Here is a 19,808-nt window from a genome sequence, read left to right on the forward strand (position 1 = left end):
ATACAGCGGACGGTTCCTCATTAGTGAGACCGACATCTGGTTGCGCTACGACCACATCGACTACGCATGTTCCTAGGCCGAACCGTAAAGCTGCGAAACACTGTAAAAGTGTAATCATGGCAAATGGTTGACCGATCTCCAAGCATCTCGCTACCGCGCGATGACATTCCAGGATTCTAATAAACTATTGCCGTGATGACGAACCGCTTGTGTGGTAAGCTCGCCTTGAAAGTATTTACATGGGGTGATCATACTATTGAAGGTTTGAAGTGGACGTGTCCATGAGAGAGAGCGGACGAAGCCTTACACTACTCACAGCATTCTGCTCCGAAGTCTCCACGTGCATGACTCAAGCGACAGCCGTGCGGAGGCGGCAGCAAGCGGGCCATCACGTGGCACAGCCAGCGTGGAGACGGCATACTCAAGCGAAGCATTGCGAAGCAATGATTAGCTCCAATAACTGCCGCGCTAGCTAAAGTTTACATTCCGGAATTTGCGGAATAAAAGCTGAGAACCTATCGAAATGCATAGATTTCCGGTTGCGAGCGCCACTTCTGCAGCGCCGACCACTGAGAGCACGCGACATAAATCATTTTTGTTACTGCTTACCAACAGATGAACCAAACAGTCTAGCTGTGCCGTCACGTTTGCGGGGCTTGCCCTGATGGAAACAACGCGTCGCAAGAGCGCGTACTGCGTAGGGGCAACTTGCGAGTGAAGCGCACAAGCAAAGGCGCTGAACAGCAGCCAGGCGACCGCAAACGGCAGAATAACAGAAGACGACATCGATACACGGCCTGCGCGGCTGCCTACGCTGACCAAAAGCAGCCAGCAGAAGCGATACATGTGCCCGCCGAAAAGGCACACACGCCAGAAGACCGCGAGAGCTTCGTGTGGAAGCATTGCGTGCCTGACAAAACTTCCAACCTCCACGCTCTTCCAGACCCGCACGCTGCCTCCATCGATACAGCTGTTCCTCTAACAAGAAGTATCTTTCCGTCCGTTAGTCCATTCTCTAATGAATCCACTCTAACCGCCTGCTGTTAAGCCGGGCAAGTGCATGCTTCACTAGAGATATGACTCGCTGGGATTCAACCTTCCACATCTCGATTAGCACCCGGCAATCGCAGGCTGAAGCAGCAGTCTGTGCATGGTTGTTGAGCTCAGATATGTCGTCGCCGATGGTACGCCGGTCCAGCTGGCAGCACAGAGCTAGTGCAGATCTCCGGGCTGTGGTAAAGTCTGTCGCAGGAGGATCGCGAGCCACCACGAGAGCTGGTAGACTTTGCCCTCACCATCTGGAGGATTGCTATTTCCGTCACAGACGAACCTTGACCTTCATCAGATGTCTTGTTAGGCCGCCCAGTCATACGCAGTCTGATACCCAGTCTGTACAAGCCCACGTCGTCATTGTCTCCAGCAGCAACCAGTTCAGTTGCAGCGCCACAGAGGCAAGGCTATTGATTCAACTTGCACGCCAGAGGCCCGCTTTGGAGAGGCGGAGGATACCGAAGACGCACTTCGAAGACCCAACAGGCTCGTATGTAGCATTATCGATGCAACAGATGAGCGCCTGCAAGACTTCGCTGCCCAAGATGCCAACCGAGTGACCGAGCCACCCTCTCTCGAAGCTTGTATATTTCGACGACCTACTTTCTATCGAAGACAGGCGTGAAATGTCTCTTCGTACTCCCGCATTCGGCAGCGACAGCCATGGCTGTGCCAGATCTTGCGAGCGCATGCGAGTCAGGACAACGGGCACCCAGCGGAGGAGTCGCGAAGAAGCACAGAGCTCTGGCCGAATGTGCTTTCAAAACCTCGTAATGCTCTTTCGCGCGGTCTACCGCAAGAGTGGCGATCCGCGTGACATCCGACTCCTTAGTTCATCCCGAGCGAAACTGGAAAGGCTTGTATGAAGGATCCGTTGTGCGGCTAACCGTGATCTAGGGTCACGTCACCGGCAAGACTGCTACTGCTACCTGTCGTCTGGGACCATCCAACCACAGCAAGTGGCACATGATTTTCTAGTCCTCTTTGCTTACTACTTCTGCTTCACTTAGTACCCTGATTGACCGCACTCGCATTGCAGGGGTCTTTGCCATCTGCGGTGCGTAGCTGTCGAGACCCTTCGTGGGACGGTAATCAACAGTTCCTCATCTTTCGCAGTCGGATCTCTTGTCATCGCTTCTGATGACGTTGGTATGCCGGAAGTGAAGAGGATCAAAGACTCTTTGCGAGCAAGAGTCCCCGAACCTGCCATAACCTGCCCTCCCGGACTTGATATGCATGAACATTGCCATGGCGTCGACTGTGATGAGATAGAGACCGACGTCATCAGAGCTTTCAAGGCCTCGCGTCTGAAATGGAACATCGACGAGTAGACACAACGTCGCAATCACGCCGAGTAACCCGCGTTTTATAACTCTCGCAAGCTTCGTGGCTCCGTGGCCTTGCACGTCACCTACGCGCCAACCGACGCTGGAGCTCGAGAACACCGAAAAGCTTACAACTACCCACGATGCCGTGACTCACTTCCTGTCCTGTTCGACCCATGACTCGCACACCCCTCGATAAATGGAGATACGCTGCACTGAACCTTTCTAATATGCAAGATGTTCTACGATCAGCATACATGCTTGATGCTCGTCTAATCACTATCTACACACTCGGATAGACGGCCTCCTCACCGCATCGTCCCTAATGCCGCTATAGGCTTGTAGCTCGTTCACTTTGCCCTCTGCCGGCGCCTAACTACCATAATGTGCCTGCAGTCGAGGCATATTTTTGTAGCTGTGCCGGTGAACCGGGCACACTTTGGCGTATGTGCTCGAATTTCAGGCACAACCCGCGAAATGTACTACTGTCGAACTGCTTGCTGCCGCCGGTCCCTATGAGTGAACTCCAGTAGCTGGGTTGTAACAATTGGGGTTGGTAATGATTGGTTAAATGGCCTCGGTGTTCCAACTACGAGTCATTCTTCACAGAAGTCAAGCGCAGTAAACCAAGTCCGAGATCCAGGATGTAAATATCACCGGAGGAAAGTGCAAGCCATTGCACTTCTCTAGCCTGACGTGGAGGAGGGTATGTCCAGTCAACGGTCCCTCACAGCAGCCGCTCTCTAACAGATGTGGTCTGGCTTCTGCCACTGCTGCCGCAGACTGCGCTTCATGTTGGTTCTTGGTACTCGTGTGTCGTCAGCGGCCGAGCGGGTGTCGAGAGACCTGTAAGGTCAATACAAGGCTTTTGATTTGCGACTCCAGGCACATCGCAGATGATGCCCAGGGTAAGCCCAGCGTGCACTTCCGACATGTTCGCATTTGATTTGAAGCGGTGTGTCTCAAAGGCGGTCAAACTACGCCGGGTGCCGAGTTCTCGCACCTGTTAATCATGATACTACACACTACAATATCATCAACATGGACCTATCAGCAACAAGGGTCTCTTACTTGCGCTTGGCCACCCCATGGCTTACAGGCAAGCAGAGACCTACCTTCAGAGCCAGGTCGAACGACTTCGACACTGTGTGCAACGATAGGGCCGCAGGTTGAAGGCCGAGCCACAATGGGTCAGCAACATCTTCTCGTGACCACGCTGAGGAGAAGCAACGGTTGAGTCCTGCTTGTCTCACGTGGTCTTTCCAAAAGCCATCCAGGATTTGTTGTGGGCACCAACAGCGTCTGCGTGTGATCTAGATACTGCTAGCAAGATCTGCACAGCAGGTTTCAAGCTGATGTTGGCACGAACGGACAAGCTTGTTGCCATTGGTATCTCGAACGCAGTGGCCGGCACTTCTTATACTTCCCATTGCATGGGACAAAGCTCCCGTTCTCGGCTAGAGTATCGATGCAGATTAGACTTCCGCCTTCTGTTCGCACCACAACGAGCTTGTCGGACGTCTGAATGATCTTGTATAGCGGCTTGTGCACTCTCACTCCGACGATCTTGGGTTCTTGGGAATGGAGAGATACTTATCGGTTTGGAAAGCTTGCAGTGATGCTGCAAGTCCAGCGCGCCGCAATAGGTAGGCTGGTGCACGAACGTGGATGGAGTGGCGGACGTTGCGGTGAAGCAGGAGCAGAAACAGAAGCAGAAACAGAAGCAGAAACAGAAGCAGAAACAGAAGCAGAAGCAGTCGGAGAAGCAGTCGGAGGTAGCAGGAGCTCCAAATCAGCTTCGTGTTTGCCGTCTTGTTGTTGTGGATGAGTGGAAGGGCAATACCGCCGTGTCCAGCGACACCCTATCCAAGGAGAAGGTTTCTCCGGCTGTACCTATTCGAGTTGAAGTGCTTGCGCACTTGGCGGTTTGGGCTTCTCGAGGGTGGATCATGCCATCGCGGTAGAAGCTTCTCGCCTCGAACATCTCATGAAGTGACCGGTCTCTGTCAACGATTAACGAATACTGTTGCACCATTGCGCGAAGATTGACCTATTCAGCGTGCTAAACACTTCGTCAGGCTGGCCCAGCGAGTGCTCACTCGGTGTACCTCCAGACTGCGTTCATGCTATCGCTTTACGAGGACCGAGCCTTCCGATGGACGGCCGGCCGCCAAGCATACAGCCTGACGTCTCCAGAAGCCCCTCGAGGCTTGAATCCAGCTACACATCCCTAGAGCACATTGACATCCACACAGCCTCGGCACAACCTACGCCGCTACATTGCTGCGGCCGCTTGCATTGCAGCTGAGATTCTTCTCTGCGTAGTCGTGCGATGTCTCGTTCGCAGGCTACATGAAGACGTGCAGTTCGCGCGAGCTATCACCACAAGCACGCGGAGGCCGTCCTCAACACGCTAGTGGCGTGCTGTGAGCCTACTAGGAAGTTAAGGAACAACGAGCGTCTGCTGCAAGTACTCGAAAGCGAAGGCAACTGACGGCTACTTTCCGCAACGGGCTGCATCTTCGTGATATGCACAGCTGTTAACGGGCTCGTGGTCGTGGCTATTCATCGCACCCTTTGGCACATCTATTCGTCTTCCACGCGCTGGAATTGCTTGTCGGAGCGAGGCCGAAGCTGTGATAGGCTTCGATTGCAGCGGAATCATTAGATCACGGCGGTTCAGGCGAGCCAAACTCTCGATCTCAGCCAACGGTTTGCGGCAACAAGAGCCCACTTGTAGGCGGTCACCCTACTCTTCGTCCTCGTCTCGAACATACTCACGAGGGCCGTCTCAGACACGCTACGATCACGTAGATGCTGGTTCGGGCTGAACAGGTTTGTTTTGTGGACGTAGTTTGAATAAGGAGTCATACGGAGTGAAGGTAGGCCGTGATCGCCCAAAAGCGGGAGCTCCCGAGCTCCTGCCAACCAACTGCGTGCCTCACCCAAGGTGATCATCTGCATCAGTGGGTGTGAGCATTGAGGCGACAAGGAGCACTTCCTTGCACATGCCAGCGCAATCAGTCATCGACAACACCGATCCGGATCTACATGCCCTACGCCGTTTACATGCATGCGTTCCTCCATTCTCCGCCCTCCCACTCACCATCATCGACACCTAGATCACTTTAACCGAACCTCATGGCAGTGACCATCCTACCCGCATCCACCCCTATGCTCCCTCTCCGACCCTCACTCCCGCCACAGCTACCCGCCATAGCCACCGCGCACATCCTCTCCATCACCCTGCCAACGTCGCCTACAATGCGCGCCTTGCTCAGAGCGCAGTGATGGATGCTCACCACCAGTTCCTGAAAGCGGGGAAGCAGATGCTGCGCCGGCTCCTCCGACGTCTTCCGGTCCACGAACAGCACTTGATCTAGCGCTAACCCTCCCTCCACACGTGAGTCGAGCACCGCACTGACTTCCCACTCCTCTTCTCCCGACCGCTGTCCGCCTCCGCACCCCTTGCACCACACTTTCCAGCTGCGAAGTGCGCCTTTGCAGCTTCGCCATCTCTTGCTTGAGAACTCGCTCGAGAACTGTAGTAGCACTCTCTTCCTGCTTCCCAGCTGCCCGCGTACGAATGCCGCCGGCCAACCCAGGCTGATGCTTGGCTTACAGGCGTCGGTGCAAATACGCCGCCTAGCATTGATTGAGCTGGGAGCGGTGCATTGGGCTCCAAAGGAATCGGCGAAGTCGGTATTAGGTAAAGTGGGACGTGATGAGGAAGAGAGTAAGATTTTTGAGATGGGAGGCCGTGAGGAAGACCATAGCCAGTTGTCATTGCTCGTGGAGCTCACGTCCATGTTGGCCGTTGCTGCCTGACTTATCGCTGCTACGGTAGTCGCTTCCTCCGCTACCGCTTCCTCTTCAATCGCCAACGTCTGCTGGAGAAAGGTGGTGGGCAAGAACGATGTGATGCATGCCTGAGTAATGTTGGCATTGCCTCCGCCCTAAACGAGTAGCTTCTGCTTCTTCACAGCCGGTAAAGTGTGTAGGAAAGTGGTTTGGTAGTAATGGAAGGTATTGAAGAGCATAGAAGAGAGAACGCAGACATGGTGAATCGAGTAGCCGGTAAGGAAGTCAAGGATGATCGGTTTGTCGGCCTTCTAGTCCGCCAAACTGTGGGATCGCCACACCGCGCAACCTTTGCCGTTAATGTGCCAGAGCGCATCTCATTGTGAAGAAGACATGCAGCAAATGTGCGTCCATTTCAGCGATTGACGCACCGTGAACCGCCGCTACACCTCAATCCCGTCAATCCAATATTGAGCCGTTGACGTGTATGTCGTCGCTGCTACGTCTCGACCGCCTCAATCGGGCATTGACCATAATGGTGATGTACGCTACGGTCACTGCGAGCCGGTACATCTTCCGCCTTACCGCAAACCATGTATGTGACCTCTGCAACCCAATCCAACGCGTCGTTCCTTGTTTTGTCTGAGTCGCACGTGCCTTGCCTAAAGACACATTCGCCAAAAGGCGCTCAATTTTCAGGCACATTATTGCGCGTGTGCCCAGGGTGCGGGCACATTTTGGCGGTCGTGTCACGACCATCGCATCGAGCTCGCAGGATCAACGTTTCCTCTTCGAGGATGCTAAGCTGATTGGCATGTGAGCCCTCCAACAACGGCTATCGAACTTACTCCACTTAGCACTGCCCGTGGTATCGCGTCGAGCGAAACCCTACCACGTTTGCCGCTCAGGCTGCTCAAAATCAGCATCTTCGTTGCTCCATACTGCAAACACGTGAGAGGGTCTTGTCTGCAAGTGCGATGATGCCGAGTACGGTCGCATCTCATGTGGTCGACTCCGTCAATGCCGAAGCCGCTCAGTCGACCTCGATGAGGGCCTGTGGAACTAACTTGTCCGGTGGCGGCCCTATCACTCACTCACTCAACCAGTCAACCGATTGAAAAGAAGGAACATCATCATTACGCAGCCATGATCGACTTGACCAGACAGTCTGTCGGCCCTCTCAGCCATCACGTTGACTGACTGTTGCGATCACTGCTTCTAACAATATCAAGGTCTTACCTATGCCAGGGACGTCTACACTACGATATACTCAGCCTTCCCCTCTTCCCTCTTCCCTCCCTCCGTCTCCACGTGCTACGTACAGTTACTCTCCCCCCCCCTGGTTACGTTGGATATTCCGGCCATCAGACGACTTATCGTCGCATTCGGATCTATCTGCTTGATAGCGTTGAAGCCGCTCTTGTGCCTTACTATTGCATCTTACCAGATACTGCATTTTACAAATGGTTCATTCTCTAGCCGGCGTGGCCTGCTAGAGCGGCGTGCCAAGGGCTCGATGGGGTACGCTAAGGTACTCGGTACGCAAGAGGAGTCCTCCCGCTCTTGCAGTGTCTCTGCGTACAACTGCGGCACGGCTATTCCATGCCAACGGTGGTGGCGCGAATGGCGCCTTTACATTCGTGTAACCGGCTTTGATGGGATCCACGATAGCCCTCACGGTGGTGCCTACCCGTAGAGTGATGGAGTCATAGCTTGGCTGTTCCATCATTGCCGCTCCCTGCCTCCAGCTAGCATTCCGGAAAGTTCCACACCATGGCATCACCCCTTCTGCTGGAAGAGGCAATCTTCATATTCACTCGCTTTCCCGCTGCTCTTGAGATCTCAGACTCCCTCGGAGCCTCCACACTCGACACCGCCAAATGACCCCGACTCTGTTGGGATTACTCAAACGGGCACGGCCAAGATGACGACAGAGCGCCGCGGCGACACCAAGCTGTATGCGCACTCGCCTTGCTAAAGCGCTGTCGGTTTCAGTCGAGATGAACACAATGAAGTATCTGATGCTGAGTACGTTGGCAGGCTTGCTATCATCGACTTCGCTGTCTGGCTATCTTAGCGTCAAATGTTCTGGCAGAACCGGACCGACAGCACCGTCAGCTCCTCCACGCCTGCCCGTCACTAACGGCATCATTACGTTACTAGCTTTATTCAAGGCTCTTTTGCTGCAACCGGTGAGTGCGAGACGCAGAAGCGGGTCGCAAGGCAAGTGGGCGGCGAAAGCTTCTAGGCTTACGGATCATGCTTCTTTACTCTAAGCATGCAGTGCTGCCGCTTGAAGGACGGAGGATTTTCGTCCTCGCCTGGCTAGCATCGGGCAACCTTCGTGTCAAGCGCTTCGATTCTCCCTCTGCGTCGCACCAACGGCGAACGAAGATTGAATCTGCCGCGCTTGCGTGTTCAGCTTGAGCTGCCTTTATATTCGCATGTGCTGCTTGCAGAGTTGTCTACTAGGAGACAAATAGTAGGAAGCGATGACTCTCGCTTGCAGCAGATTGATTAGATTAAGCGGGTGGAACCTTTCTTTCCCTCTCAGGAGACGACCAAGCACCCCTTCACGACACGGAGAATCACCGACAGTCACATCTGCCTACTGCGCACGGCAGACGTAAGAACCTCGCGGATCTTGCGCATGGACTCCCGGACCGAGAAAGGGGCGGGATATGTCTGAGAGGTGGCTGGAGCTGGTCTTTTAGCTCGTTCGAGCATTCGGAACCGTCAATGGGAGATTAGTGCTGTGTGCTGTGATAGGTCGCTTACCTCCTTCCAGATCATCAAGCTCTCATCCGTCACGGTCAAGCTTTTTGCAAAGCAACTTGCACGACATACAACGCCTGCTGCACAAGATCATCTACACACATATGGATTCAGAAATAGCGAAGCCAGCGTTGAGTCATAGATAGACGCGCCGAGGATACTACACCCTCTCGTCCACATAACGAGCACTTGCCCTTTCCCATGGCTTTATAACAAGCTTTGCTCTCTTCAGCGGACCGTTTTCGAATCGGCCATACCACACACTCATGTACGAGCCCCATATACCTCCAACATGGATGTTCAACCCTGTAGGACTCGGACGAAGCGTTCTACTTCAGCTAGCCGGGTATATCCACTCCACCTCTCGGCTCGCAGAAGCTTTCATGGAAGACACTGCAGAGGGCCTCGTACTCGCCAAGATGTTCCAGAATTGACGACAATGGCGACTGAAGGGCGGTGTGATATCAGCTGCCGATATTGGCAAAACCGACACCGCACCCAAAGCGGACGATACGCTACCAAGTCTTTCTTAAGAGGTGGTATGAGAAACGACGAGGTACGCGTGGAGCGAGCGGCGAGTGCGGTGGTGAAGCAATGCGACTGTTATTGTCGGCGCCAACGCTACAGGTGGAGCAGCGTCCTGCTGTGAGTGCAAAGCGTAGATGAAGCACGCGAAGTGAGTGTACGCTGCACTACCACGACACGAGACTGTATTTTTCCAGCGCGCCGACTTGTGCCTCCATTTGCACCACATTGCTTTCCACCAGATCATATTATAAGCGTGATAAGCGCCATAACTCGCAGAATGGTCGATGTGCTTTCTCGAGCTCACGGAATAGCCGGGGCGATTTCTCGAACTCGCGGACGTCGCTACCGGCATCAGTCAGGCCTTGGGATGTACCGTATGTGCCGGATCAAGATCCAGACTCATGGCATCCGAAGCGCCAGCCTCGCGTTATTCTCAAAAAGCTTCACCTGCAGGTCCATGAAAGGCCGGTTCCGTGGCTTGCCCTGGGATTTGGTCTTCCGATCAACGCAAAATCGATGTGCCATTCCATACCACCTCGCGGCACTGTGTGCGCCTCCTATTCTCTTGCTATGGTGGCGCATGAAGCATAATGTGCAAAAAATCTACAGTCTCGTGTTAAATGTATTTGGCCGTGGCGTGTGCGGGAACCAGTTACACGGCCAAAAGTGCTGATGCCTTAGGCATTGCAGAACCCCACATTTGGACGGCTGGACCCCCGGACCTCGTTTCTTCTTATGAGCCCAAGGGCACACAAGCGGGAGGCGACAGCGTCAACATGTCGGATTTTTGCGTGGTGTCGAAAAGGTAGTCCATAGATGTCTGACAAGACGAGCCAAGACCTCGAAGCAGCCATCTCTGCGCGCAATAAGCCGAAAGAAGACGTGATCGACCTGCTCGACAGATTGCGTAGCGAGACTGCCAACGAGGATTTGCCAATACGATGGCGCTCCCTCTCTCAGCAGACACGCTCATATCTTGACAAGCACATCCGTTTCGGCAATGATAGTGAGGACTTCCGGAAGCGAATTCGCGGTCTTCGATCAAGCGCATGGGGGTTGTCAGCAGGAGAAGTCTACATGCTTTTCGCATCAGTGTCGGCGCGCTTTCTCAAGGACCTTGTCAAATGCGCCAAAATTCAACCGGACTTCTCCCTCGCATGGTCTGCTCTGCTTGCTGCGCGCTACTCCCGACAGGCTGGAGAGACGGCTGGCGCAGGAGTGTCTCGATTTCGTGACTGGGTGCCTTCCGACGTCAACGGGCTTGCGGAACGCGGCGGCCAGAGCGCTCATGCTCATCTGCTCGACCAGACGGCTAATTCTTTACCCTCGCCATCAAGATCGACGAGCGTGGAGGTCGACAATGAGGGTGACATCATCGTACTTGCTCCCACCCTCCCGGAGTGCGGTGCGGACGTTGTGTCAAAATCGAACTCGCTTCCAGCGTCTCGCAGGTTGAAGCGAGCGACGTCAATGCCACTACCACAAGCACTGCCGAAGAAGTTTTGTAAGACGAAAGTGGGAGACGCTCAACCGCAAACTCCATCATCACAAATATCTGCACTACGCGAAGGGGCTGAGTCCTTGAGTATTGGGCAAGGTTCAGACGTCTCCTCGCTTGATGAGGCTAAGCTTTACAACACTCCGATATCTGGCCACGCGAACCGGATGAGTGCACTTGCTAGTCTGCAGCCCAAACAGTGTGTGTCAGCTACAGCCATCGAAATGCTCTTCCGAATCTTCACTGCATCAAATGGCGGTTCTTCTTTGGCATTGGACCCTGCCTTCGGTTCCATGCATGAGTCTCGCACGCCTGTGAGGCTTCACGCCGCATGTGAACACGTGCTCGTACCAGTACACCATCCTGCCTCAAATTGGACCTTGGGTGTCATCGCGATGAGTACGCGACAAGTAACGATCTATGACCCATTGGGAACCACCTATTACGCCGATGCTACTTGGCGGGCGATAGCATCGGTTCAGCTATGCCATGCCGAAGAGGGCTCTATTATCAGTGGGTTCACGCGCGACAATATTGCACCGCAGCGCGCTCCTCCTTGGCAATCGACCGCGTATGACTGTGGGATCTACATACTTCTTTACGGAGTGTGCACGCTTCTCAATCGTTTCTCATGTCTCCCAGGAACCATCGACCCAGATGTTTGGCGGTTCACGTTCGCTCTGTCGCTAGCTGGTGAAGGGTTCGACAGTTCGTCTTTGTCAATTATGCTCGAAGACCCACATCGGCACCTGGCCACCGATCTATCGGTGGTGAATCTACCATCCGGAAGCATTGAAGACGTACTCTCGCATTTGAGGCGTACAACCAGGACTTATATAGAAGCGTACCGATCAACAAAGAGCATGGCAGAGAACTGCGCGCTCGCCTGTGACGTCCTAGAAGCGACTATCACCAGGTCAGAGTCGCTCTATGCCCTTGAACTCGACAGAATGTCCAAGGATCTAGTTTACCTGCGAAACACAGTCGCTCTACTACGACAAGCGCCGGACTCCGTCAACGAAGCATCCGAAATTGCCCGAAGGGAGCGCTTGATCCGTACGCGTGAGTCGATACTGGAGGAGAAACAAAAGTGCTGCCGCCATCACAATGTAGCCCTACAAAGCGCTTGCGGCCATGTTGCACAAGCCCGGGACCAACTTCGCTCACGCGCTCAAGATATTTCGGACTTCCTCGCCAACATTTCCGCCGCGGCGAAAGACCTGGCGACAGCTGCAACATGTACTTAGGCTGCAGTAGTCAACGTTGCATACGCGGGTGTGCGGAAGGAGGTGGGATAAAACTTGAGCGTACCACTTTGTCAATAAGAGTGGAACCTTGCCTGCCACAGGAAGTCTGCTGGCCTTGACGCCACCTCATCCAGAGGCATCGTAGCAAGGGGTGCTGATGTAAATTGTAGCTGTGGGCCTGTGGCTCACGCGCGGGAGAGGCGACCTTCTGAGATGGATTCCGCAGGAGGGGCTGAGCGGTTTGGAGAGTCGGCCCAGTCGCGTGCGGTCAGGTGGATATCCGGCTTCAGTGGAGTCTCGAAACATGCAGATAAATGATCTGGTTCTGATAGTATCATGGTGGATGAGGTAGTAAGCTCCGGGACAAGGCTCGCTATCGGGCTGCTACCTGTCACGCTAGCAGACGTGACGACGGGCCTGGTTCTTAGCCTGATGAAGAAGGCTATCGATGAAGCGCCTTGCCTACACTTCTTCAGAGAAGTGTAGTCGGTGAAGGTTTGTCGACGGTCGGGGTATAACGGCGAAGAAAGCATCTCCGCCCTGGATCCACGAATGCGATTCGCCTATGGCATCCTCCGCCAGTTACTCGCAAACCTGGTGCCTCCTGTACATACGACCAAATGTATGTGTCGCAGCGTACCGTCACGGGCGACATTGAACGCACGATAGAGCCGACGCAGGAGAAGTAAAAAGGCCATCATTGCCACCCCTTTTGACTAAGCTCGATTACTTCCCATCGCCTCAGTGGTCATCGAGTGCTAGACGAGTGCTATTATTTGCCTCGAACTCCTGTAGGCAGACATCTCCTTGTCAGTGGTTATCGAGACCACTTCCACGTAAGATGCAGCTGAGCAACCTTGTCGCTTTACGCTCGACTTGCACGTGGCCGAGAACACTCGCGTCAGCGATTGATCTGCTCCGGCCATTGCTCGAACGTCCATGCGCTGAGGCTGTTCGAGAAGCAGCGCACTCAGGTGGAAACATACGGCTATGCTGCTCCTTACTCGCGATCAATTCAGCCGTCGGCATCAGAGAGTCAGAAGCGTGCAATCTCTGCCGAAAATAGCATCCGAACAATCTCAAGTTATTGGGACTCCCTAATTCAAAGCTCGACGAATCTGTTCGAAGAGACAGAGATGACGAATATGGTGCATTTACCATAAAAGACGGCCACCAAAGTTGACAGCATAAGGACGTGGAGCGCTCTATCCGTGAGCAGGCTTCGCATTGGAGTCGTTACATCACTTATCGTAAGACGAACAACGCAAATGCTTCCGACAGAGCCCAAGGCCAGTAACAGCGGCAGTGTTGAAGCCGGCCACAAACTTGGCAAGTAGGTCTAGCCTACCGTAATTGCGACGAGCAGGCGGACCGGAGTGGAATCAAAACTGTATGTGCTATGTGCGTGGACTGCCTACTGGAATTACAGAAGGGCGAACCAGTTACTACTGAACTTCGACATTACATACTGTACTGAAGCGGCTTATGACTGTCTACTGCCACCTCAACGATCTCCGAACGATGCTTGTTAAGAAGCTCATTCTACCAAACAAGAATGGCGAGCGTGCCAAAGCCGCTCCGCACCGGTGGAGGCTCGGACACTTGACCCTGGCACTACCGTCGGACTTCTTATCAGCACGACAGACAGACGACACGTCCGAATGACTCTGGTGGCTCTACAGTGACTTCGTGGCGACGGGCTTGAAGAGGGATGGGGACGAGGGTGCAAAGGGGGGTTGGGGACTTCGAGAGGCGTGGCGGCCTTGAAGGGAGCCGAGGAATATTGAGGGAATGCAGGTGATGAGGCGACTCGGCAAGGTCAGCGCGCAGGTAAGTAGTGAGGTGAAAAGGCTTTCCAAGGGTGGGTGAGACAGGAGAGTATAAAGGCAGTGAGTGGAAGCTAAAGCAGCATAAGAAATGAAAGTGGGACATCGTCAAAAATCATCTGCATTAATGCGCGGGTGCGCATTGCGGCGCTTGGCGCGCACAAAAATCTCGTCGCCGTCTTCGTGAACATAAAAAAACACCTGCAGAACATTGCCCGGCCGCACTCCGTAGCTGGCGAGGGTGCGGTGGTCTAATACCTTGGCGTAAGTGCCCATACCTTCCACAGAGAAGACATTTTGGAAGTATAGAGCGCATACCTGCCATCATCAAACCGAACGGGGGCTGTCCGGTCATCTTGTGCAGCTCCATGCGCTCCGGTGGGACGCGCTCCATTTCTACGGCTCTATCAGTATAAGATCGTGAGACGCATGCTTGCGGCGAACATACCGCTGATGCGCTGCTTCACCTGCAGCACAGTATCCGTCTTAGAAAAGGTATAGCGATCATTGTGGGGAGGGAAGAGGTTGCCAGTGACAATGACGCGGACCGGAAGGGGGTTCGCCATTTTGGACTATCATTCAAATCAGCATTCATTCATCTAAGCAGCCACGACTGTGAGCCCAAGTAGGGGAACGACGAGAAGTCAACTTACTTTGAGCTGGCGCGGCTGAAGAAAGAAGAAGGAGAACGCAGGACGGCGGAACAATACGACAGAGACGCGAAGCGGGGTACAAGCTCTCAGTCACGGTAGCCAAGCTTGTACCCTAGGTTGTACCCTAGGTTTGTACCCCGAGTACCAAACCCTACGACTGAACGAGGTACATGTATCATTTGAGCTCAGCATACTCACAAAAGATGCCGTAGCTCTGCTGTAGCGGCTCTATCGATATGGGTCTCACTTCAAGCAAAGAAAAGACTTTGAAGTGAAACGCCAAAAGGAGCTATTGACATGCTGATGCTGCCAAACCTTTGCACTTAGTCTAGAAGTTCCACAGCCTCTCGAGCGTGTAGACCTTAGATTCAACAGGCTTTGTAAATAGCATGTCCGGTACTTTGAGCGGATACAAGCGTGCGAACAGTTGTTCGTACATGGTGGATATAGTCGAGTGGGTAAGCCCAAGGAATGAGGCCAGTCTGGGCGAAGTCGACCGAGGCGCTCCGTGTCGTAACGATCGTCATACGAGAAAACATGACGAGCCGGATACGGAGCAATGAGGTGAACGATGCTGCTCTACGGAGCTGCCGTATACGCGTTTGTCGAAGGCTTCGATCACCAACAAGTTGCGATCGTGGCGCCACTACTATAAGGCTCGAGCTGATGAGCAAGGTAACCAGCAGCCGGAGCCAAGAGCTGAAGCTTTGCATCCAGGACTGCAGTCGAATCTCATTCATGGTGTCCTCGTAGCTTCTTTCTCTGCTGCAAGAGTCACACTTTGGCGCACTTGGTGGAGCGCTTCTATGGAGCAGGTTGTTCGGCGACATGATCTGAAGGACTGCTTGCTCCGTCACCAGGCGCCGTCGGATCATTGGTTAGCCAGCCAGTGAGGACATCAGACACCCTGAGAAAGGTTCCAATGGAGGTCGTCCACAGGCATCCGTCCGCGCGGGAAGACTAATAACGCATTACGTGCCTAGGACTGGTAAGCCTGCAGATGACACCTCCATTGAAGCAAAGTACAAGACCGTGGAGGAGGACAGCAGCGTTGCTGCCACTTCCAGCAAGACCGGCGTTAAGATCAACGAGACCCAAGTCTGGCGTTACACCAATCATGAGTCAACAGTCGCTACTCGGTCAGCCTTGACGGTAGCGTCGCGTTGAAGCGAGCGTGTGCCCTGGCTGCCTTTGCAAAGCGCGACATTGAGGCCGATACAGTCAAGAAGCTAACAGCGTCTATCAAGCGATAGTCGATGGAGCCGCCTATGCTGTCGAAGACACTTGCAACCGCTCCGACCCGATGAGGGTGATGGCCGTTCAAAGATCAAGGCCATGCCTCGCAGCAGGTCATCCTCAACGGCTTACACGATCATACAACGACTTCGGTATCAGCTTGGCGGTAAGGCTAACCCAATTCCGTCTGCTGCCAAAAACAATAGACCAGGTGCCGTCGAGCGCCGGAACCTACTGAAGACACCAAGTTCGCGAAAGACTGGCGCCGCTGGCGTCGTCCGTCAAGAGCTGAACCGACTTCCTGGACAGCTTGGGAAAGGGGAGGATTGGAAGGTTGTCAGATATCAACAGCGTGTGGACTCCTGTAGACCAGCGGAGTAAAACCGACGAAGCGGAGGCGCGCGACGGTCTTCAGATCTACCTTCAGAGTCAAAGAGCAGAGCGCCCCGCCACAGCAGTTTCGCTGCTCACTCATGGGCTGCAGCGAAATCCCGGCACTTATAGCAGTACCACAAGCCACCATGGCGGAGACAGCACTCTGTGAGCAGATGTGAACAATGTCGAGTCTGCAGCAATAGAGGTGCTGCGTGGGTGCAAGAAGTGCGGCTCAGGACCGTGAAGATCTGTACATGAGTGTCGAGAGTGCGAGGGCCAGAGCTGCACGCAGCGTACAGGTGTCGTCTGTACATGACCTCCATCCGTCGTCAGAGCATCGTCGTCGCCAACAGTATCCAGGACAGGCAGCGCTTATGGCGTGCTAACGGATGCGTACACATGATCGGTGAGTGGATCCTCTCTGAGAGTTGCTTCTGATCACAAGCGATTCGAGACGCGCAGCTCCGCTGGCTCGTCCATGTCGCGCGCGTGGCCTCTCCGTTCAATTGCCTTCTACGCAGCGTGTCAATGTCGCAGGCTCACCACTCATCCGCACAGACATGCGAACCTGGGTGCACCGTCGAGGTTATCGCGCCTTATGCTTTGTGTCGACATTGCTGCGATCTTCAGGCGGATAGGCTTGGCAGTAGGTACGCGGTTTAAGACTACCTGCGGAAGTCTTTTGCGATGCGACCGAGAGTGCATAACCGATCGTTGAGAATGTCATCCATCCCATCTTCCTCAGTTGGCGCGCCATGCTAACAGTCGTGCAACCGCGTTCTTACTCTACGGCCGTCTTGCCAACTATCCTCTTGAAGACAGCCACGCTCTCAGTAATAGGGCTCAGTATTACGAAGACTCCTGAGGCAGATCCTACCAACTTCTTCTACTGGTCCTCGTACAGCTATCCTTCAAGTGTAAGGTAGAAAATACTTATCCAAGAAGCTCTGTGCACTCTCCTAGCGACGTCCATTTTGGTAATCAGAGTGGTGTGACCGCGATGACCCACTTGTCACGGCGGCGGCGTTCGTGACCTCGTCTTCATCTTAGCGGTGTTGGTGCGTCAGTGCTTATCCATGGTTTGGACAGTTTGATCCGGTCACGCCTATAAAACGAGGGTCAACGCCGCTCCAACGGCCAAGTAAACGTCACTGCGTCGTTTGCCATGGCGAAGCTCGTAAGCATGGGAGCCAGGCAGGAAATCTTGGAGTTCGGAGGCCGTTTCGCGGCCAGAGATGATCGCTTGGACATGCATCCTGGACGGAGATCCCACCACCACCACCACCTCAGGCTCCTCCGTTTCAGCCATGTGCTTCAACGTGCTATCGAGACAACACGCTGTCCAACGTGAAGAGTTTTCATTCGGAAGATAGTCCGAGTGGATCATTGTTGATAGGTTGTGATCTGTCTACTTCGGCCGTGCAGGCGCTACGGACTGCTCTTGTCATGGCGCCTTCCTAGTTCGATCGAGGCAATGGGTGACAGCGGAAGGGCTGCAGATTGGAGTTGTTGCTTCGGTCTTGCTCTCTACTCGTGCCTTGCTATTCACTCGTGCCTTCCTGCTTTTGCGGCTGAGTAATAACAGAATCCAGATTGATGTCGTGTAACTTACGTTAGGGTGTGGCACCCTTCCCACCTTGCCTAATTTTCAGCCATGAAGGCGGCACAATGAAAATGTTCAGCACTAAAGCCAGAGTAAGGGAGCATAGCGTTGGTAGAGCGGCAGCTTGCTGATGGCGGCTTGTCGATGTAATGGTGGCGGGAGAATGAATGAAGTCAGGAGTAGAGTACCATGCATCATGTGTTGGCGTTCAGATGCTCCGACAGGCGCGGCAGCCACGCGAAGCCATCTTCCGGTCACCGCGTGCCAAGAGTGCTTATGTCGCTGTTGCGCAAAACGTGTCTCGCCAAACGCAGGCCACCGGGTATCCGTGTGTCTGTAGTAATCTGATGCCATGTCTCCGCTAGTGGATCGGTGGTGATGACGGGCTTGAGTTTCGGTGGTGCCGCGTAGCTTGGTGTGTGGCGCTTGCATAGCAGATCAGGCACACTCATGATCTCGGTCAGCAGCGTCCAGAGAAGCTACCCTGCATCTTGATTGTCAACATGGACCAGGATCTTAATAGGTGGGTATTCTAGAGATTAAGCTTTCGGAATCCGCTGCCGACCTACGCACGTAATCATGCGTAACCTACAAATCCGTGCATTACTCAAATTGCGTCTTCCGGTTGGCTTCGTGGTGCTCGCTAGGCCTCCGTATCGTCCGCGGTGAAACAAGAGCGGGGGCCTGTTCGTTTCAGGCGATAGCAGTCTGCTGCGGTGGTCGGTGCGCGGTCTTGCATGCCTGCAGGGTGACGAAAGGGCGCAAAGTCGAGCCCTGCAGGAGCGCGTTACGTCTCGACTGATGCGTAGTGGGAGATGTGGCCAGCGTGGGTTGATCGGTGTCTCGCGAGGCCGCAGGTACCACCCGGAAGTGTTAAGCGATGAGGTTCAGCCAGTCTTGTGCCTCTCGACGTGCGTTCGTTCTGTGCGGAGTATGGAGAAAGACTATCGCCAGCCGTTGTGAGCTCCTATTGCACATCCTGGAACATCCAGACGCGCTCCCACGCGGCACAGGGAATGTTTATGACCTTGCCGCCACGTTCACATGTCACCTCGGGCACAAATGTTCGACCCGCCCACTCGCACATTACGGTCTGGCCCACCCGAAGAGTTTCCTGCCCAAGATGCTCTCCCAGGTTCGAGCCTTTGCCGATCCAATCGAGAAGATGCCAGACTTGGGCAGCGGCAAAGGCGCGGGGAAGGTCAAGCTGGGCGTGTTGTTGTTGCGTCCAGTAGTCGGCAATCTCGTGGGCGGAAGTCGCGCAGCCCGAGTCCAACGAAAATGCTGCGCTGGCGTTCGAGCCCGAAGACGATCAACTTCAAGGCATGCCACAAGTCCAGACTCTCGCCAGCGGATAAGAGCAGTCGGTCCACGTGCGGCGAGCAGAATGATCCCGGTGTTGCCGCAGCAGCGCGACTGCCTGGTTGAGGTCTACCATGACGTTCATCTCCAGCACCGCTGACCAGTCCGGGATGTTGTCGAAGCGGAGATGGCTGAGGGTGGTGGGTCGGGTGCAAGTGCGTCGTAAGGCGGAAGCGATGCGCCGCAATCGATCTGCATGTCGCTGTTCACGTCGGGGCGGAGGAGGGACCAACGGCGCATGCTGCTGATGATGCGGAGCACATGCAGGTACTTCCCGAAAGACTAGGCAAGCGCCTACGAGCTCGTGATTCAATGCCTGTTCGTAGCTCCACTTCCGCTTCAATGAAGCATCATCATCCGCGGCGCGCTGCAGCAACTTCAGCACTGCGACATCCTTCGTAGCCTGTGCGCGTGTGACTTCGCAATGCAGCAAGCGTTCAATGTCTTGTCGACCTCAGTCCGATGCGCCAACAGCGCGAGCAAGTGGCGGTGCTGAGGATGCGCCGTTGCATTGGCCAAGAATGCTGCC

The 19,808-nt window shown here is 54.3% G+C and overlaps 10 protein-coding genes across 10 annotated transcripts; 4 read left to right on the forward strand and 6 right to left on the reverse strand.

Annotated features, from left to right (window-relative positions):
- The first annotated feature begins 851 nt into the window (after positions 1-851).
- BAUCODRAFT_143935 (uncharacterized protein) lies at positions 852-2,091 on the forward strand. The gene is made up of 2 exons (XM_007683680.1): positions 852-988; positions 1,049-2,091. Exon 2 carries the CDS (start codon positions 1,077-1,079, stop codon positions 1,608-1,610), a length of 534 nt encoding a protein of 177 aa, XP_007681870.1. The 5' UTR covers positions 852-988; positions 1,049-1,076; the 3' UTR covers positions 1,611-2,091.
- A 3,223-nt stretch (positions 2,092-5,314) lies between these two features.
- Positions 5,315-6,289, reverse strand: BAUCODRAFT_331960 (uncharacterized protein). Its single transcript, XM_007683681.1, has one exon. It carries the CDS (start codon positions 6,182-6,184, stop codon positions 5,504-5,506), a length of 681 nt encoding a protein of 226 aa, XP_007681871.1. The 5' UTR covers positions 6,185-6,289; the 3' UTR covers positions 5,315-5,503.
- On the forward strand, positions 6,279-6,599 carry BAUCODRAFT_331963 (uncharacterized protein). The gene has a single exon (XM_007683682.1). It carries the CDS (start codon positions 6,395-6,397, stop codon positions 6,560-6,562), a length of 168 nt encoding a protein of 55 aa, XP_007681872.1. The 5' UTR covers positions 6,279-6,394; the 3' UTR covers positions 6,563-6,599.
- BAUCODRAFT_331958 (uncharacterized protein) lies at positions 6,599-7,070 on the reverse strand. Its single transcript, XM_007683683.1, has 2 exons — positions 7,025-7,070; positions 6,599-6,976 (listed from the first exon to the last, which is right to left on the reverse strand). Exon 2 carries the CDS (start codon positions 6,933-6,935, stop codon positions 6,636-6,638), a length of 300 nt encoding a protein of 99 aa, XP_007681873.1. The 5' UTR covers positions 6,936-6,976; positions 7,025-7,070; the 3' UTR covers positions 6,599-6,635.
- A 2,410-nt stretch (positions 7,071-9,480) lies between these two features.
- BAUCODRAFT_127445 (uncharacterized protein) lies at positions 9,481-9,831 on the reverse strand (the record flags this gene model as incomplete). Its single annotated transcript, XM_007683684.1, has 1 exon — positions 9,481-9,831. One exon carries the CDS (start codon positions 9,829-9,831, stop codon positions 9,481-9,483), a length of 351 nt encoding a protein of 116 aa, XP_007681874.1.
- Positions 9,832-10,096: 265 nt separating this feature from the next.
- Positions 10,097-12,317, forward strand: BAUCODRAFT_332219 (uncharacterized protein). Its single transcript, XM_007683685.1, has one exon. It carries the CDS (start codon positions 10,296-10,298, stop codon positions 12,222-12,224), a length of 1,929 nt encoding a protein of 642 aa, XP_007681875.1. The 5' UTR covers positions 10,097-10,295; the 3' UTR covers positions 12,225-12,317.
- A 1,841-nt stretch (positions 12,318-14,158) lies between these two features.
- BAUCODRAFT_152792 (uncharacterized protein) lies at positions 14,159-14,616 on the reverse strand (the record flags this gene model as incomplete). Its single annotated transcript, XM_007683686.1, has 3 exons — positions 14,159-14,301; positions 14,369-14,446; positions 14,499-14,616. 3 exons carry the CDS (start codon positions 14,614-14,616, stop codon positions 14,159-14,161), a joined length of 339 nt encoding a protein of 112 aa, XP_007681876.1.
- Positions 14,617-16,552: 1,936 nt separating this feature from the next.
- Positions 16,553-17,219, reverse strand: BAUCODRAFT_331982 (uncharacterized protein). The gene is made up of 2 exons (XM_007683687.1): positions 16,883-17,219; positions 16,553-16,827 (listed from the first exon to the last, which is right to left on the reverse strand). The coding sequence occupies exons 1-2, from the start codon at positions 17,017-17,019 to the stop codon at positions 16,644-16,646; spliced, it is 321 nt and encodes a 106-aa protein (XP_007681877.1). The 5' UTR covers positions 17,020-17,219; the 3' UTR covers positions 16,553-16,643.
- BAUCODRAFT_332091 (uncharacterized protein) lies at positions 17,220-17,962 on the reverse strand. The gene is made up of 2 exons (XM_007683688.1): positions 17,927-17,962; positions 17,220-17,873 (listed from the first exon to the last, which is right to left on the reverse strand). Exon 2 carries the CDS (start codon positions 17,699-17,701, stop codon positions 17,420-17,422), a length of 282 nt encoding a protein of 93 aa, XP_007681878.1. The 5' UTR covers positions 17,702-17,873; positions 17,927-17,962; the 3' UTR covers positions 17,220-17,419.
- A 611-nt stretch (positions 17,963-18,573) lies between these two features.
- On the forward strand, positions 18,574-19,556 carry BAUCODRAFT_332024 (uncharacterized protein). The gene has a single exon (XM_007683689.1). It carries the CDS (start codon positions 18,798-18,800, stop codon positions 19,377-19,379), a length of 582 nt encoding a protein of 193 aa, XP_007681879.1. The 5' UTR covers positions 18,574-18,797; the 3' UTR covers positions 19,380-19,556.
- Positions 19,557-19,808: the final 252 nt, after the last annotated feature.

The sequence above is a fragment of the Baudoinia panamericana genome (genome assembly GCF_000338955.1).
Source record: "Baudoinia panamericana UAMH 10762 unplaced genomic scaffold BAUCOscaffold_16, whole genome shotgun sequence".
NCBI classification, from domain to species: Eukaryota; Fungi; Ascomycota; class Dothideomycetes; order Mycosphaerellales; family Teratosphaeriaceae; genus Baudoinia; species Baudoinia panamericana.

Bases quoted from the DNA above. Each gene is read 5' to 3' on its own strand.
- BAUCODRAFT_143935 (XM_007683680.1), top strand. From the start codon at position 1,077: ATGACTCGCTGGGATTCAACCTTCCACATCTCGATTAGCACCCGGCAA.
- BAUCODRAFT_331960 (XM_007683681.1), bottom strand. From the start codon at position 6,184: ATGGACGTGAGCTCCACGAGCAATGACAACTGGCTATGGTCTTCCTCA.
- BAUCODRAFT_331963 (XM_007683682.1), top strand. From the start codon at position 6,395: ATGGAAGGTATTGAAGAGCATAGAAGAGAGAACGCAGACATGGTGAAT.
- BAUCODRAFT_331958 (XM_007683683.1), bottom strand. From the start codon at position 6,935: ATGGTCGTGACACGACCGCCAAAATGTGCCCGCACCCTGGGCACACGC.
- BAUCODRAFT_332219 (XM_007683685.1), top strand. From the start codon at position 10,296: ATGTCTGACAAGACGAGCCAAGACCTCGAAGCAGCCATCTCTGCGCGC.
- BAUCODRAFT_331982 (XM_007683687.1), bottom strand. From the start codon at position 17,019: ATGCACTCTCGGTCGCATCGCAAAAGACTTCCGCAGGTAGTCTTAAAC. The intron at 16,828-16,882 runs GTTCGCATGTCT...CACGCTGCGTAG, and splicing joins AACCTCGACGGTGCACCCAG to AAGGCAATTGAACGGAGAGG.
- BAUCODRAFT_332091 (XM_007683688.1), bottom strand. From the start codon at position 17,701: ATGATCCACTCGGACTATCTTCCGAATGAAAACTCTTCACGTTGGACA.
- BAUCODRAFT_332024 (XM_007683689.1), top strand. From the start codon at position 18,798: ATGAGGTTCAGCCAGTCTTGTGCCTCTCGACGTGCGTTCGTTCTGTGC.